This window comes from Arctopsyche grandis, chromosome 7 (genome assembly GCF_051622035.1).
Source record: "Arctopsyche grandis isolate Sample6627 chromosome 7, ASM5162203v2, whole genome shotgun sequence".
In the NCBI taxonomy this organism is placed as follows: domain Eukaryota; kingdom Metazoa; phylum Arthropoda; class Insecta; order Trichoptera; family Hydropsychidae; genus Arctopsyche; species Arctopsyche grandis.
The window spans coordinates 11,327,775-11,344,279 of NC_135361.1; the positions used below are offsets into that span (position 1 = coordinate 11,327,775).

At 32.9% G+C, this 16,505-nt stretch overlaps 3 protein-coding genes across 3 annotated transcripts in view; 1 reads left to right on the top strand and 2 right to left on the bottom strand.

Moving 5' to 3' along the window:
* Nucleotides 1–16,505, top strand: part of LOC143914760 (uncharacterized) — a 1,424,209-nt gene that overhangs the window by 1,259,844 nt on the left and 147,860 nt on the right. The window lies entirely within an intron of this gene.
* LOC143914309 (uncharacterized) lies at nt 10–1,719 on the bottom strand. Its single transcript, XM_077434485.1, has 7 exons — nt 1,626–1,719; nt 1,365–1,525; nt 1,042–1,282; nt 823–975; nt 555–736; nt 375–464; nt 10–299 (listed from the first exon to the last, which is right to left on the bottom strand). Exons 1-7 carry the CDS (start codon nt 1,656–1,658, stop codon nt 38–40), a joined length of 1,122 nt encoding a protein of 373 aa, XP_077290611.1. The 5' UTR covers nt 1,659–1,719; the 3' UTR covers nt 10–37.
* Nucleotides 3,818–12,868, bottom strand: LOC143914579 (uncharacterized). The gene is made up of 2 exons (XM_077434843.1): nt 12,454–12,868; nt 3,818–4,464 (listed from the first exon to the last, which is right to left on the bottom strand). The coding sequence occupies exons 1-2, from the start codon at nt 12,805–12,807 to the stop codon at nt 3,937–3,939; spliced, it is 882 nt and encodes a 293-aa protein (XP_077290969.1). The 5' UTR covers nt 12,808–12,868; the 3' UTR covers nt 3,818–3,936.

Here is a 16,505-nt window from a genome sequence, read left to right on the forward strand (position 1 = left end):
AACAAGCAGTCAAATCTATATAAGTTTATTAAAATTATCAATTATCACCACAGTACAATTTTTGTATTGCTTTTTGATTTTCAAACAGACAAATTTCATAGAAGGTTAAGATTATTAATAATGTTTGAGACAGCATTTCCCTGTTGACGATTTTCTGTTTAAAATAAAAGTGCTTCAACGACTCCAAAACATTCAACGTTTTAACACAGTCCAAATCAATTTCACTCGATTGATCAATTATATTACTAACAGTAGATTCGGCCGACACTTTTTCGTTTCCTACAATTGTTTTGAATAACCTAAAACAAAAACCAACAGTTGAAAACAATCAACATCTAAATTATACAATGAAATTGAATAAATTAATTATTTACCTAGATGCTAACGTCGCTCTTAAATACAACACTTTATGCTCAAACTTCTTAAAACCATCACTCAGATCTTCTTCATCATCCCTGTCGATTCTAAACAGAAAATCACATACAATATGAACCAATTCCTTACTAAAACTGTATGAAACCTATACATCAAATGACACAATTCTAAACTCATACTTTTGAAGGTTTCCGTCAGCGTTGATCATCGCCGATAGTGCAGCAATCAGTTGAGTTCTCTGAAGATTCACGTGGACCGCTTTTGGATTTTTAGAATCAGCGCCGACGGATTTTAACATCGTCGGCACAGCTTCCATTATATACACATCACTCTTTGGCAACGAATTTAATATATCCCATACCTGCATAAGAACAAATAATTGGAAAAGGTTCAATTCAATTCTACACTTTAATATATAATATTAAAAAATAGTAAAATTTTACCTACAATGTTCATTATTTCACTCAATTGCAATTTTTTGTCATCATCGCCTGGAATTTCATAGAGATTCCAATTGGTGAGCCTAAACGGGTTTTTTTCGATCTGCGCCCATCCTACAATGCTATCATGTATGTAAAGAGATGTGGCAGTTTTGATTGACTGCAAAAATAATACGAATTGTAACGAATATAATCTCTAATATCACATTACGAGACAGCAACTAACGTTTAGATTAGAGCGGGTTAAAATCGGTTCTAAGACTTGTCCTCTCAGTTTCTTTTTCAAGCCTTCGCTCTGTAGTACTATTTTTTGGTTTGGATCAAAAGTTAATATGCTATCACACATTTTTTCCATCATTTTAACGCCTAGTCCGTCTACCTCTAAAATATCGGAGAAAGAACCAAAATTCCCTTTATTAGATCTCCTTGATAGTATTCTTTTGAGTTTCATTTGTGACATCGATAGCCTGAAATATGTTTAAATAACAAAAATGTAGTATAAAAGCATTTTTTTTTTTTTAAATAAAATTCAACTACTAAAAATATAACCTCAAAATGTCATTAGGTTCAGATTTATTTAAAAATGTTAATATTTTAGATTCTTCTTCTTTGCTATATTTGGAATCGTATTCTATACAATTTTTCATTCTATAAGGAGGTTTTGTATGTATTTTGACAAAATTCAATACTTTATATGTGAAACAATTTCGCTAAAAATTTAAAATAAAAATACCATTAATTTTAGGATGATAAAAATATTATTGAAATTCACAATGAATAAATAAAAGTAATAAAGCATGTATTGAATACCATTTGAAATGACAATAACAAACCGCCCGCCATCGTAACTAGCTGTCAAATAAAATTGGTCATAACAGATATTTTTAAAACCAAAATCGTATCTGATTATGTGCATTGTACAAATCGGTAATTGGACTATTTGTCACATTGCGGTGGTCACAAAGACAATTTTTGCCATGAAAATCGCGAATACACAATCTTTGGCACTCAAGTTCTCGTTAGTATGATAGTTATCGTCAGTTTACTTGAGGTGTGCGTGCTTTCGCACGGCACATTTCAGTTATTATTTCCTAACGCATGCGCGCTTTATGTGTTCATGCGTTGTTGTTTGTTTTGTACTTGGTTATGTACAGTGTGGTTTTTTTTTTATTAGAACAGTGATGTGCGGTTGTTCTTGTGCGATATTCATGAACAACCGTCTCGTTCTCCGACGAAAGGGTCTCTCATGGTGCTTACGGACTAAACCAACGACGATTTTGGGCCAACTTTTTAACCAGCAGGATAAAACCAGTAGCTTACAAAATATTGAAATAAAAATTAAATTAAAAAATTGAAATTAAATATCAAAATTAAGCTAAAGAGCGAGATTGAGCTAAAATTAGATCATCGTTGATGTTTTGAATTACGACGATACGCATTTAAAACCAGAGAAATATTATAATTTCATCTTGTTAATATTTCTTAAAAGTCGTCACGATATGTTACTGTATTTCCACCGTCGATGATCGATAAAAATAAACAATTCATAAAAAAAAACGCGGTGTCGGATGTCGGTGATTTGTCAAAGGGTTTTTTTTCTTTCGTCGAAATAAAATTAATAATCACACATCATCCGATAAATTTTACCTCTGAAATGATTTAATTACTTGATTTATTTCGATGAGAGAAACAATTGAAGAATAAAAAAATCCATTTGATGTGACCGACAACACCCCGGGTTAGCAAAAATCGTTGGATCACCCATACTAATACATGATATATTCTCAGTAACTGTGCTTTACGAAAAATAATATAATAATAAAAATAAAAATAATAATATTGTAAAAATAATAATTCTTTGATTTTTTTTTCGATCTTAGTGCGTATCTTCGTAAGTCAAAACTTCTTAAGTCGAGGATTACCTGTATGTGATTGTTGATGATGTAATTTTTGGTCAATCTCGAAAATTTATTTAAATTGTGCATGTTCTGTTTTAACTTTTAATTTTAATATAATGATTATAATTTTATTTTGATACTTGAATTTAATTTTAATATAATAATAATAGTTTTAATTTTGACATTTAATTTCAATTTTTAAATTTAATTTTTATTTCGATATTTTGTACGCTACTGGTTTTAAAAGTTGGCCTGTGGGCCGTTCGTTGGCTTGGTGCGTACGCACCATTAGACTATATTCGTTGGGGGGGTGGTGGCCTCATGTTGAAGGCTTTAAGGGTCAATTCCTTGACCTTTCAAGTGGGCTTAGTTATCGTCAGTGCCGGCCTTACACCCTATGGCGCCCTCCGGCAATTTTTTCTAAGCGCCCTTAGAAAATTGTGACAAATTATTTTGTGACATTGTAGACGGAGATAAGTTTCAATTAAAATTAATCAATTTAAGTTTCGCCTTCAGCACTCTAATCTAAAAAAAATTTGTGTCTTTGGCGCCCTAATTTTAAATTTTAAAGCGCCTTTCGTGCATGGAATGGCGTCCCAACATACTCGGCGCCCGAGGGCGCCGCCCCCCTAAAACCGGCACTGGTTATCGTTAATATGATGGACTTTTCGGCTGCCAGATGTTCCGTTAGAGATTTTAGTAACTTTGTGACCAGTAATCACTAGAGTACGAATAGCCAAAGTGCCGCTCATTGTTCAATTTTTGTAAATGAAAAATTTTTGTTAAAAAAAAACTAGAGCTTCAGACTTTTACAAAGATGCTTTATAATTTAAATGGCAGCTATTTCGAATATTATCCCAGAAGCACATATGTGATGCTACATACATACAGAGAGCTGGAAGATCAGATCTAGGTAAAGCATATATGTATGTAGGAATGATTTTCGAACTCTGCATGATATGAAGTGTGTGACTAGGAACGAGCGAGGTAAAGACATATGGATTCAAACTGTCTAAGCTACTCCATGTGTATCATTTGGAACCCTCTGCATCCAGGATCCTATGTATATATTATGTTATATCTAAAATAAAAGCTAATTAATTAATTCATTAATTATTTATTTATAATTTGTGTTACGATATTTACAATACATACATATATACATATTAAATACTACAAATCAATTTTCTGGAAACATTTGATGCTCATTTTTGTCAATATACTCAATCTCCGAGTATGAATTGTGCTACGCCATCACTATCCGACTGTCGTGATAAACTACTTTTATAAATAGATGATGTTGTATCGGCAATACAAGGGATTTCATTTGTATGCCTTATTTTTTTTAACCTATATCTAGCTAGAATCGATTGTATCTCTTCTTGGGCTACGATGGCGTCTTCCTCAAATAGAGCCTTCAACTGTACTCCGACAGATTTTCCGAAAATATCAAATTCGTTTACTACTTCTGCCTTATTTAGGTCTTCGCTTATCAATTTTATGTCCTTAATGACTGAATGCAACTCTTGTATATGGGAACGTTTGGATACTCCGCCAAATTTTACCCCCTTGCCGGCACCTTTTTGCCGGCCTATTTGTTCCCTGCTCGTCTCTGTTTGTCGACCTGCCTGATTCCTAACAGTTTCTGTTTTTCGATCTGAATGCTCACTACCAGCCTCTGTTTTTTGGCCTGCCTCTTCCATGGCGGCCTCTGTATGCATGTCGACATTTGAGTTTTCTGTTCCAGTATTCTGCAATTAATACAAATGACATCTTAGTGAAGTCAAAATATATATGAGAGATAATGAGCAAAGTTTCAAACCGATCGGAAGAATGTAGGATTTTTGACTGAAACATTAGCGAATTGAAACTTAAATTAAATTATTTTTTAATATGCTATGGATATCCACCATATATTTTTTTTATTTTTTTGATAAGTTATTTTTTATAGGAGCCAGGACCCACCAAAAATCTATATTCCAAGCTCCAAATAATACAAAATAAATCCCTAAAAATAATTGATAATACACCCATATATACTAACTTGAAAAAACTGCATGCCATAAATAATATTCTGTTAGTTACAGACATTATTAACAAACTAACCAGTAGATTCTATGACAGAATCACTAATAACCATACTAACACACTTGTGAAGAGTCTCGGTGATTACAATAGAAGTGCTATACCCTTCAGGTATAAACACAGATTCAATAAAAACACAACCTGCTTTAGATCATCGAATTAAGAGAGTCTTTAATTAATATTATGTATTAGATGTATTATGAGAATTTATAAGAATTGTAAATAGGTTTTTGAGCTCTTTTTCCTATTATGCTGTACATTAACATTAGAATAATATAATACTATGATTACTAACAAAATTAAATTAAAATTGCAAAATAGAAAATGATCAGTAGATTACTAACAAAATTAAATTAAAATTGCAAAATAGAAAATGATCAGTAGATCAGTATCTATTAAAATAGATATAAGATGTATTGTGAACATAATTTAGTAATAATAAAAAGCATTTAAAAATCTATAAAATCGCCTCGTTTTTACACCCACGAAAAGAGTCCAGTGTGCCAATTTAACGATTTATTTTTTAAAAAATATGAAAACACAACCATAGAAGATATCTTTCTCATACCGATGATGATTTTTTTTATAAAATTGGTCCAGTTTCGGAGGAGAAAACTGGGGAATACGAAATCTCGATTTTGTCGATTTAAAATAGGTAATTATCTGCTCGAGGCGCAACTGTCGCATTCACTCAATATACATTCTGGCCAAAAGCCTTAAGCTCCCCGTTTTTTTGTTGATATTTTTGAAATAGGACATTTTACAAACGCTTGGATCAGAATCATGTAACTGTAACACATATTTAGAGAATATGAAACGGTTTTTTTTGTTCATGTGGATGAAAGGGAGCATTTCTGTACTTTGTCTCATACTAGCGAAAGCTGTCGTGGTAGTTTGTCGTGTTGTAACTTTTGACGATTTGTATTTACCTATACACCAAATTTTTTTTTTAGTTATTTAATTTATCATCAAATTTAATTAAAATGTCACAAAATTGGAAGAATGGTAACGTGCAAATATTGTGTTATTGAACTCTCAAGGCATGAGCCAATTAAAAATTGCCTAGAAAATGAATTGTTTACGTGGAGCAGTTCAAAAAACGCTTTAGGGAAACTGGATCTAATACATCCAAACCCAGATCAGGAAGAAAAAGGGCTACAACAGTTCAAGAAGACCGCAATTTGGTACGTCTATCGTTAAAAAACCGGAAAATGACGTCGTCAGAGCTGGCTGCTGAAGTTACTGGAGTTGATACACCAAAAATTTCAGCAAGGACGGTGAGAAGGAGGCTTAATGATGGTGGATTAAAAGGCTGCAAAGCTAGAAAAAAATCCTGACAATCTGAGGCCAATAAGAAGAAAATACCTTTATGGGCCAAAAAACATCAACTTTTACGTCGATAAAAGTTTCGTCGGTATTGTCCGCTTCTGCTTTTATAACTAAATCACCAAGCCTCGTTGATGACGTTGATCTAGCTAATTCTGATAAATTTTGATCGAGTAAGTCTCGCGGAACTTTATACGATGATGTCGGTCCAGAACTTGTGGAGGCTGTAGCTAAGTTCCCAAAAGCAGCAGCATTGGCTACATCGATGTCACTGTAAATCGAGAATACCATTAAGTATGTATGGGTCTACCTCACGGGCCGGAATGTGAAATTACCGAAAACGCAAATATCGGAAGGCAAAGATCAAAAATTGAAAGATCTTAAGTCGAAAGATTTTCGATCTTTGCCTTCCGATATTTGCGTTTTCGGTAATTTCACATTCCGGCTCGTCACGGAGACCGAGTATGTACATATATATGCATCATTTTGCTAGTGTTGTAAAGTCGCGAGAATAATCATTTGGAGAATATTCTCGATCACTACATTTTGTATAGTAAATAATAGTTACTAAGTCACAAGAAAGCATTATTACCTGGGGTTCGAACGTGGTGCAAACTGTATCTTTCGTTTGATATATTTTTTTTTTCTTTTAGCCGACGGAAACATGCGACTTTTATTCCCTTTCCTTCTATCCATTGTAAGTACTCAGTTCTTAGACTTCCGTACTTTCCAAAATTCAAAAAAGGACTCCAACATACAAGCTCGTTTGCCGAGTGACGAGTGACAACTAAACGGTAAACGGTGAGGGGCGAACTAAGCGAACAGAGATGTGCAAGCGAGACGCATAAATACATTCGCATGTGTGAGCGACCGAAATAGCATATCGTGAAAGAAGGCATCATGTAAATTGGTCGAATGGTATACACCGAAATCCATTCATTGAATGCTATTCCACTAATACCGCTTTCACCGAAAATCTGTAGACCGAAAGGTAAATTCGTCTAATACCTTTATATCGAAATACAAATTGACCGAATTTTGAGTTTCAAACCAGTAGTAGCCGAGTTTCAAACCAGTAGTAGCCGTTTTCAAACCAGCAGCAGTAATTTTAATTATTTAGTAATTTTTCGACGCGATATCAACAGATGGCGTAGTAACATAGACAGGCAAAACGCATAGACAGAGAAAGCATGCTTTTTCCAGGAATCGGGCATTTTGGGTCTTTTTACAAAGCTAGAGTGCAAAAAAAAGGTTCGGCGAACCTTTAACAAAGCACGGCCAACAATTAACAATAAACAACACGCTTCCGTTCCACTCACTAGTTATAAATAGAGGTAGGATAGTCACAGTGCTATCCATTGTTCCATTGTTGTAAATCCTTTGTAAAAAAGGTTCAGCAAACCTTTAACAATGCATTTACAACCTTTGAACAATACGCGGCACCTTCTGGGTCCGGTGACTAGTTATAACTAGTGGCCGGACCCACAGCGCGCCGTTTATTGTTCAATTGTTGTGCCGTTTATTGTTAAAATGCTTTGTTAAAGGTTTGCCGAACCTTTTTTTTGTACTCTAGCTTTGTAAATAGAGCCAAACCGCCCCGATTCCTGGAAAAATTACGCTCTCAATCCGCAGTCTAGTCTAGTCGTATTTATCTGCAGATAGCCCTTAAACTCTATATACCAGAGAAATGTAATAATAATTGAAGGGCCCTTACGAATAAATAAATGTTGTCAATATTACGCGGTACGTCTCTATAAATACTCTACAACGTACGAAATACAATCCGGTCAATTTACTTCTTTTAAAAATGTATCTCGTTGTTTATTGTGTGTTTTTGAATGCATTTTGCAATTTTTACCGATACTTGCCCATCTTGCGAGTAATATTTATTTATTTATTTTAAACAGACCATTGTGGCATAACAGGAATTCCTAAAGCGCCACAATGGTCAAAAAATATAACACAAAAAAGAAAAAAAACAGATATAATATAAACAAACAGATAAGTTTTTATCGGACATACGTCGAGCACCAAGCATCAAATATGACCGGTTCTAAAACTATTTAGGAATGTCTATGGACAATCGTCACTTGACAACAATATGACGCCCAAAGCCACTTCTATTAAGGTTCGAATTTTTCGGGTCAGAATTTTAATCCATTTTTGGTCAGAATTTATATTAAATTGGTAAGAATTTATATTACATTGGTCAGAATTAATATTAAACAGTCAGAATACTAGAACTAGAATAAATATTAAATGGTCAGAATTTATAATAATTGGTCAGAATTTATAATAATTGGTCAGAATTTATATTGAATGATCAGAATTTAAACTGGATTGGTCATAATTTGTATTTAATGGTCAGAATTATGTTGACAAATGGTCTGATTCATTTAGTTAGCAACGTTGCACGCACTAGTATCATTACTAGTGCGTGCAACGTTGGAGATTCAAGTGGTCAAGACGACAACAGCCAAACAAACGTCAGACGAGTATCATTCGTATGCACGCGCATCTCGACATTGACAGTTCGCACGCGCTCACGCACTATCTACAACCCTCTTCAACAAAACATCTACCTAATTAATTGCAATATTGTCTATAAAGTTTTATTTTCTGCTGACTGACTAATTGTTATTTTTAAATATTCTGACCATATATTTCGACATTCTGACCATTTATTATTTTTGGTTCTGACCAATTATTACTTTTTTCTGACCATTTATCATTTTTATTCTGACCATTTATCATTTTTATTCTGACCATATACCATTTTTATTTTAACCATTGATTAATTATTTATATATAATTATGACCGTGGTGTTATTAAAATTCTGACCGAAATTTGATTTTATTCTGACCCAAAAATGATTTATATTTTGACCGTTTAATTTATTGCCTTCTATTAATATAATTCTGCTTGAAATACTTAAAAATGGCAAGTGCTCATCGTATGACATCTACTTTATGAATATGAGAACCTAGGCTTTTAATGAATGCGACATGATTTATTATTCATAGTACTACTTGTCACTTAACCCTTTGGCTGCTACGAGGTTTTTCAATGTCCAAGCGAAAAATGCTAACATTTGTAATTATTTTGAAAAAAAAAATATTATATTTTTTTTTTACATACTTACTTCGCCGAACGCGCGTAATTTTTGTAATACTTTATATACATTTTTAAGAAGCAGTTGTGAACTCGCGCTCTCTCTTTCTATTTTGCTTTTACATGCGTGCGTGCGACAGAGATACCTACATATATACACTAAATAAGTTTTGACGATTGTTTTCCGACGCATTATTTTTTTCAATAATCTATTTTTAGACATCCATGTATCTTTACAACATGCGATACATTTGAAACAGGTAGCGGTCTTTCTCTCTTTCTTTCTTGGTTTTAATTGTGTACGTGTGAGCGAGACACACAAGGATGCGAATTTTCAAATAATCAAATAATTTTTCAACATGTATCATAAAAATTTTGTATGCATTTCAGTTGCATTTGATTGATTGCACGAATTCGTGACGTCTCGTGACCTATATAATTGAAAGCGGATTTCTATTGTTTTTTGTTACTATTCCATTTATGGTATCGTTTTCTTATGATACTCGCTAGATGTATTATTATTGTTGACATATGAAAAGGCACAAAATACCACAATAACGAAATCCATCCACGGTCAAGTCCAGACTATAACGAAGCCATCTTCAATAATTACTTACAATAAATACATGGGTGGTGTAGACACGTCAGACATGATGAATTATGTATATATGGATGAGAGAAGGACAGCTAAATATTGGAAAAAAGTAGTTTTTAGCATAATTTCTAGAATGATTGTAAATTCATATATAATATATAAAAATAATAAAAATGAACCAATTCTGTCAAGTTATCTATTCATATCTCAAATCATAGAGACCATTGAAAAAAATTGGATGATTGAAAAACAAAATTCATCTTATGCACATGAGATAAATAGTGGTGGAATTAGAAAACTACCTGAGCGCAAAGAAAAAGTTTGTGTTGTTTGCAGTAGAAAGAATGGTGGCCCTGTTAAAAGATCACGCACTATATGCATTATATGTCAGAAAGGACTTCATGGTAGTTGCTTATCAGAACATTTAAATTATTGCAAATGATTATTTTTACTAGTTTATTTTACTGGCTGGTCGTTATTTACATTTTTGTGGGCTGGCCACCCTTAAAGTCATCCCCTACCCAACATCGACAGAGAACTCTGCCTCTATTCTGGATCGAACGTGAAAATGTACATGTCATACTTGTTTTTTAATTGTAATTTATGTTAAGTTTTTTATTATTGAGCAAGTAATAAAATAAAGTTTTTGGAATTTATAAACCTGTAGTCATTTTATTTTATATAATAATTAATTAAAATAAATATAAATACGTATATAAAAAAAATGTTTCGTGCCACTGACAACAACGATCGTCGTCGCAATCTTCGCCGATTTCAAAACAACGATTTATCGTTGTTGTAGCAGTCAAAGGGTTAATAAAACGGCACTTGGCACAAAAAATCAATTAGTCGCAACATTTTTGAGATTTGTATGTAATAAAAGGCTCGTTTTCGGTTTATAAAACTTGTTTATTATTTATTATCTATCTAATATTGATTGAAGGACTATATTTTTTCGTTAAGAGGAGACATTTAATTAAAAAAATCCGAAAAATAGTGTAAGTTTGAGCAAACAAGTTAATTTACAAGTTGAAACTTATAGATATGAAATTTCAGTTCGATACAAGGTTTAGAATATATAATAATTCAAAGAAACATAAAGCCACCTCCAATAAATTTGAAAATGAAAAAAAAAATTACAGCGCAACGATTAAAATTTTATTACGCAGTAAAAAGTTTCAGTTCCAAAGATAATGATATTTGAATTATCACTTAAATACAAATCCAAACACGCACATTTTTTAAAAACCATAAATACGTGTCAGTGATCGACTCTCTTCAGATCAATAAAAATTTCACAGGGTCACAAAACTCCATCTATTAATAAAATATAAATTTAAAAATACAACACCATCGAAGCCGATATTATTTTGTTTTAAATAATCCTGAAATTATCAATACAAAAGTGCCATCTATCCGTCAACGTAAAAAGCTTACATTCGACCAATTTGTATTCGATATACTGAGGTTAGGAAAATATTAAATTAGGTACGCTCGTGGTTCGGTATCTTGCTATTCGACCTACTCGCTTCGGTATACTCATATTCGGCGAATCGAATTCGACGAATTTACAGTGAATCGTGAAAGAAGCCCAAGAAACCCAAACGGTCCCAGCCAAACATGTTTCCCGCGCGCGTCAATAATACATATGAATAATATTCGATGTTTGGGAATATGCGGGTGTTCGCATATTCTCCGCTCTGGTCATTTTTTTTTGTTGCTCAGTGTAATCGGTGCTACTTTAGTATGCGGTCTACCTTAGTATGCGATCTAACTTTGAATCGCATTCGACTATTTTTTTTTGTTATTTGTATCGTAGCAACGACCTGTTTATAATAATTAGAGGTAGGATAGTCACAGTGCTATCCATTGTTCGGCAAACCTTTAACAATGCATTTACAACCTTTGAACAATATACGGCCCCCTCAGGCTCCGGTGACTAATAATAATTTTTATTTTTTCCTGCCGCCCCATAATGTTGCCGAAGCATTTCTATCAAAATATCGTCAGCAGCGAAGAAAATACCGACCCTAACAACCCAATCTTAAATGAATACGGCCAACCCTAACTTTACCTAACCTAACCTGACCTTATATAAATAGGTGTTGGTTGCTAAGATATGATTTTTTAAAGTTTTATATCATCAAATATATAATCGTAATTTGTAATTGGCCTTCCTGGCCAATTACAAATTACGATTATAATTACAATGCAGCCTTTTTATTACAAGTCGTTAAATTACGAGACACTGAAAAACTCGCAAATTAACGAGACATCTATGAATTGTACATAAATTGTATTGTACATTAATCATACTTCAAATAGTGACATAGTAGGCAGGCAGGATTTATAGCCAATTTTTAAACGGGAACCGTTTCAACAATGAAATCGGAGAAAATTGACAAACTGATAGGAAACGATCGACCTGGAGTCACAATATCCAAGTCTGACCAGCAACACTACAGATGTACTCAGAAAAATTATTTTCCAATCGAGGTCAGCTCGTGGGATCGAACCCGGTGCCTCTCAGTGTTAAGCAGAAGCTTAACGACCGAGCTATGCTGCTGGCTATATGTACTCATAAGAAGATATGCATTTATGTGAAATAAAATAAAAACTTACCAATGTACTCTGTGTGTGTATTTTCACTTGTAGATATTTTATGAATGAATCCATCTCACGAAACCACGATAAAGTTGGCTTGTATTTTGATCCAGTTCCGGCACCAGATCGCATAGATTTTTTAAGTTTATTTACCTCCACCATATAAGTAGAGCGTAAATACTTAATTTTTTTTTTTACTTCGTCAGGAGTAAGGTCTGGAAGCATCATCCCTTCAATGATGTTTCTCAGACCTATGTTTCTCGCATCTTTGTCGCGATATGCCAAACTATCAGTTCTCCAGAGGCATTCCTGTTCTCTATACAGAGCTATAAATTTGGAGGTTGTGTCGGAAGTCCATTTTGTCAAAACCATATCAATGAAATTACGCACAAAACACGAAAAATACACGTGCAGCCAGCAGTCGACTGTTTGACTTACTGGCTAGGCCAATGTACAAGCCAATCCAACGCGCAAATGGCGGGGGAAGCTATTGACGTTGAAAGTTGGATAGCGTTGTAAAGCCCCCTACACACGGGTGATATATCACTGCGATCGATCTGCCAATATACCTTGATTTTGTCTTACCTACACACGACAAACTTATCAGTAGTCACCGGAGCCTGAGGGGGCTGTGTATTTATTTATTTGGAAAATTTACAGTTTATTAAGTTACATAGATTGATAGTAAAAAAACATAATTATGTTAAGTAAAACCATTAATAATTTTCACTTATAGGTAAAAAAAAGAAAAGCTCAACCATTTAAAATAAGAAACAAAAATGATAATAGAGTAAGATAGTTAAAGAAAACAAAAAGAAAAAAAATAGAAATAACAGTATAATAAAAATATCAAAATAATAAGAATAATAATATGATAAAAATTATGAAATAATAAAAGTAATATAATATATAACAGAAAACAAAAAGACAAAATAAATACATCAAAATAAAAATTCATAATCACAATCGTAAATTTTCAATAAAATTAAATTATTAGTATTGTTCAAAGGTTGTAAATGCATTGTTAAAGGTTTGCCGAACAATGAATAGCACTGTGACTATCCTACCTCTACTTATCAGTAGAGGTAGGACCGGAAGCGCGTCATCTATTGTTCCATTATTGTAAAAGATCTTAATTCGAAAGATCAAAAAAAAAGAGGGTGCATGGTAAACGGTACTATGTATATATAATGTATATCAGTGGCATGCGGTGAAGTTATCTCTCTTTTTGTCATACAGCCTTGTTTAATGTGCGCGCGCAGGATACGGAAGGAAAAGCCTGTTCCTCTTGTTCCTGTTTTATCCTGCTCGCGCAAATTAAGTGAGGATGTACGATGGGGGGAGAGAGAGAGTTTACCGCACGCCACTGATATATATGTATATATATATATATATATATATATATATATATATATATATATATATATATATATATATATATATATATTTAACATTCTGGCTCGTCACGGAGACCGATCGCTTGTATATTCCAAACGATCGGCGATCCGTCGCTTACGATCACCCGTGTATAGGGGTCTTAATAAAATGGAACGGCTTGAGAAATAGCTCGAGGACATTTCTCGGAGTGCCTATTTACACGAGGTAAATATTGGCTTGGCTTAGTAGGATGTCTTAACAATTGGCCTCATGTAAATGTAGCATAATTAATTACAAACTAATTAATTCCATATTTCACTTTATTGTTATATATTCAAATTCATTTACTACCATCAATAATTATTATTTGAACAACAATTCTATATCTTTATTTATAATTACTAATGCATGTTCATTTATATACATATGTCTATGTTTACCTATGCAAGTAAGCTCATACGTCTATCTTTACGCACTCTATCAATTCTACCTATATATTATGGTTTTTATTTTCATTATTAATTATTGGTTCTTTCTTATATTTCTAAACGCACTTTATTTTCAATTCTATCGTCAATTGTCATCTAAATCATTGTTAATTATTATATTATGAACAAATACTTGCCAAAAAACTATATAATTCGCTTTATTAATTTTATTTTAACTCAATTGGTATCACGAATGATGGTTTGCTCAGTAATTCCGTATCGCTTCTATGGATGCAAGTATGTATGTGTATATTTATATTCATATACACATAACTGCTGATATTTATGCTTCTGGATATCTACACGTCTATCACTACGTACTCATCAATTGCCAATTCTATTTACGTTTTACAATTTATCTTATTTTTATTACATTGCTATATTTTATTCTGTGTACTTTCCATGTTCCTTATTTCCATGTGCTTTATTTTCCTACTCTATTGATACGTTTCATATTTATGTTTGTATACATATGGACATGTGTATTTTCGTGTATAATTGTATGTACATATGTGTGTATGTGTTTATATGCATTTGTATATGCACATATATATATGTGTACCTTTTTATTATTTTTCTGAGACCACTTAATGGATTCTATTAATTTATATTATCAAAATGTACGTGGTCTCCGTACAAAAACTGAAATTTTTTTACGAAATATAAACATGTCCAATTATGATATTATTTTGCTTACTGAAACTTGGTTGATGGACACTATAAGTGATGAGGAACTCTTTGATGAAAGATATATAGTGTGGCGAAGAGATCGTAATTATGTTAGCTTAAACCAAATACGTGGTGGTGGTTGCTTTGTGGCTACTAAGCGTGAACTTGGAGTTGTTTCACGTCCAGAGTGGCACTCTTCTGCGAAGGATATCTGGATATCTCTCACTTTACGCAACACCACTAATCATCGCAACCTTCTCAAATTTCATGTATGTGTATTGTATTTATGTCCTGAGAACATAGGTAGTTCTTTTAATACTCAACTTACTAATTTTCTTGAAAACATGTCTACTATATCAACTAACTACCCGGATGATAGATTTTTAATCGTGGGAGATTTCAATCTAAGTAACATCCAATGGTCCCAGGATATCTCCAGAGGAGGACTTATACCTATCAATTCGTTAAGAAGCACCGAAATGACTCTTATTGATGCATTACATTTTTGTAATTTTAAACAATATAATGGAGTACTTAACTTATTCGACCGTATTCTTGATCTAGTTTTATCAAATGTCCTATGTCCAGTTGAAAACTATGTCCAGTTGACTTACCTCATTCAATCAACGGACGTAGACTCACAAGGGTATCGGAAATTAGGGATTCGGGAGTCTTTTTAAACTCTTTGATCTATCCTTTAGTAAACATATTGACAATGTTGTAGCTCGAGCGTCGAAGGCCCTCGGGTTCGTCATCCGGTCCTCCAAATGCTTTACTTCTATTAAATCATACAAAATATTATATTGTGCATACGTAAGAAGTATTGTTGAGTTTGCATCCCAAGTTTGGAACACAGAGTACTCTGGTGCAAGAGACAGATTGGAGCGCATTCAGAAGAGATTCTTGAGGTACATCAGTAGCCGATACTTCCTATGAAGATGCTTGTAGGTGTCAGCATCTACTTCCACTTGTCAAAAGAAGGGAGATAGCTGACATCTCAACAATTTTGAACATCCTTAACGGCTCGATCGACTGTCCTCAATTATTGAGCAGACTATCATTGCGTGTGCCAAATAGAATGACTAGATGTAATGAGCTCCTTTACATACCTAATACTTTTTCTAATTATGGAAGAAGCTCATTCATCTGGCGTGCAAGCTCCACCGTCAACACACTAATTTTAACAATTTCTATGTTTGACTTATTTAATATTAATGCTATACAAGCTAGAGTGATTTTTGCAAATTTGTTTTTCGATGATTAATTTTATTGAAAATTTACGATTGTGATTATGAATTTTTATTTTGATGTATTTATTTTGTCTTTTTGTTTTTTGTTATATATTATATTATTTTTATTATTTCATATTTTTATCATATTATTATTCTTATTGTTTTGATATTTTTATTATACTGTTATTTCTATTTTTTTCTTTTTGTTTTCTCTTACTATCTTACTCTATTATCATTTTTGTTTCTTATTTTAAATGTTTGAGCTTTTCTTTTTTTTACCTATATGTGAAAATTATTAATGGTT

Coding starts and splice junctions, on each gene's coding strand:
- LOC143914309 (XM_077434485.1), bottom strand. CDS start 1,658: ATGGCGGGCGGTTTGTTATTGTCATTTCAAATG. Junction 1,526..1,625: donor TGTTATTGTCATTTCAAATG/GTATTCAATACA, acceptor TTAAATTTTTAG/CGAAATTGTTTCACATATAA. Junction 976..1,041: donor TAACCCGCTCTAATCTAAAC/GTTAGTTGCTGT, acceptor TTATTTTTGCAG/TCAATCAAAACTGCCACATC.
- LOC143914579 (XM_077434843.1), bottom strand. CDS start 12,807: ATGGTTTTGACAAAATGGACTTCCGACACAACCTCCAAATTTATAGCT. Junction 4,465..12,453: donor TACACACACAGAGTACATTG/GTAAGTTTTTAT, acceptor TATTAATTGCAG/AATACTGGAACAGAAAACTC.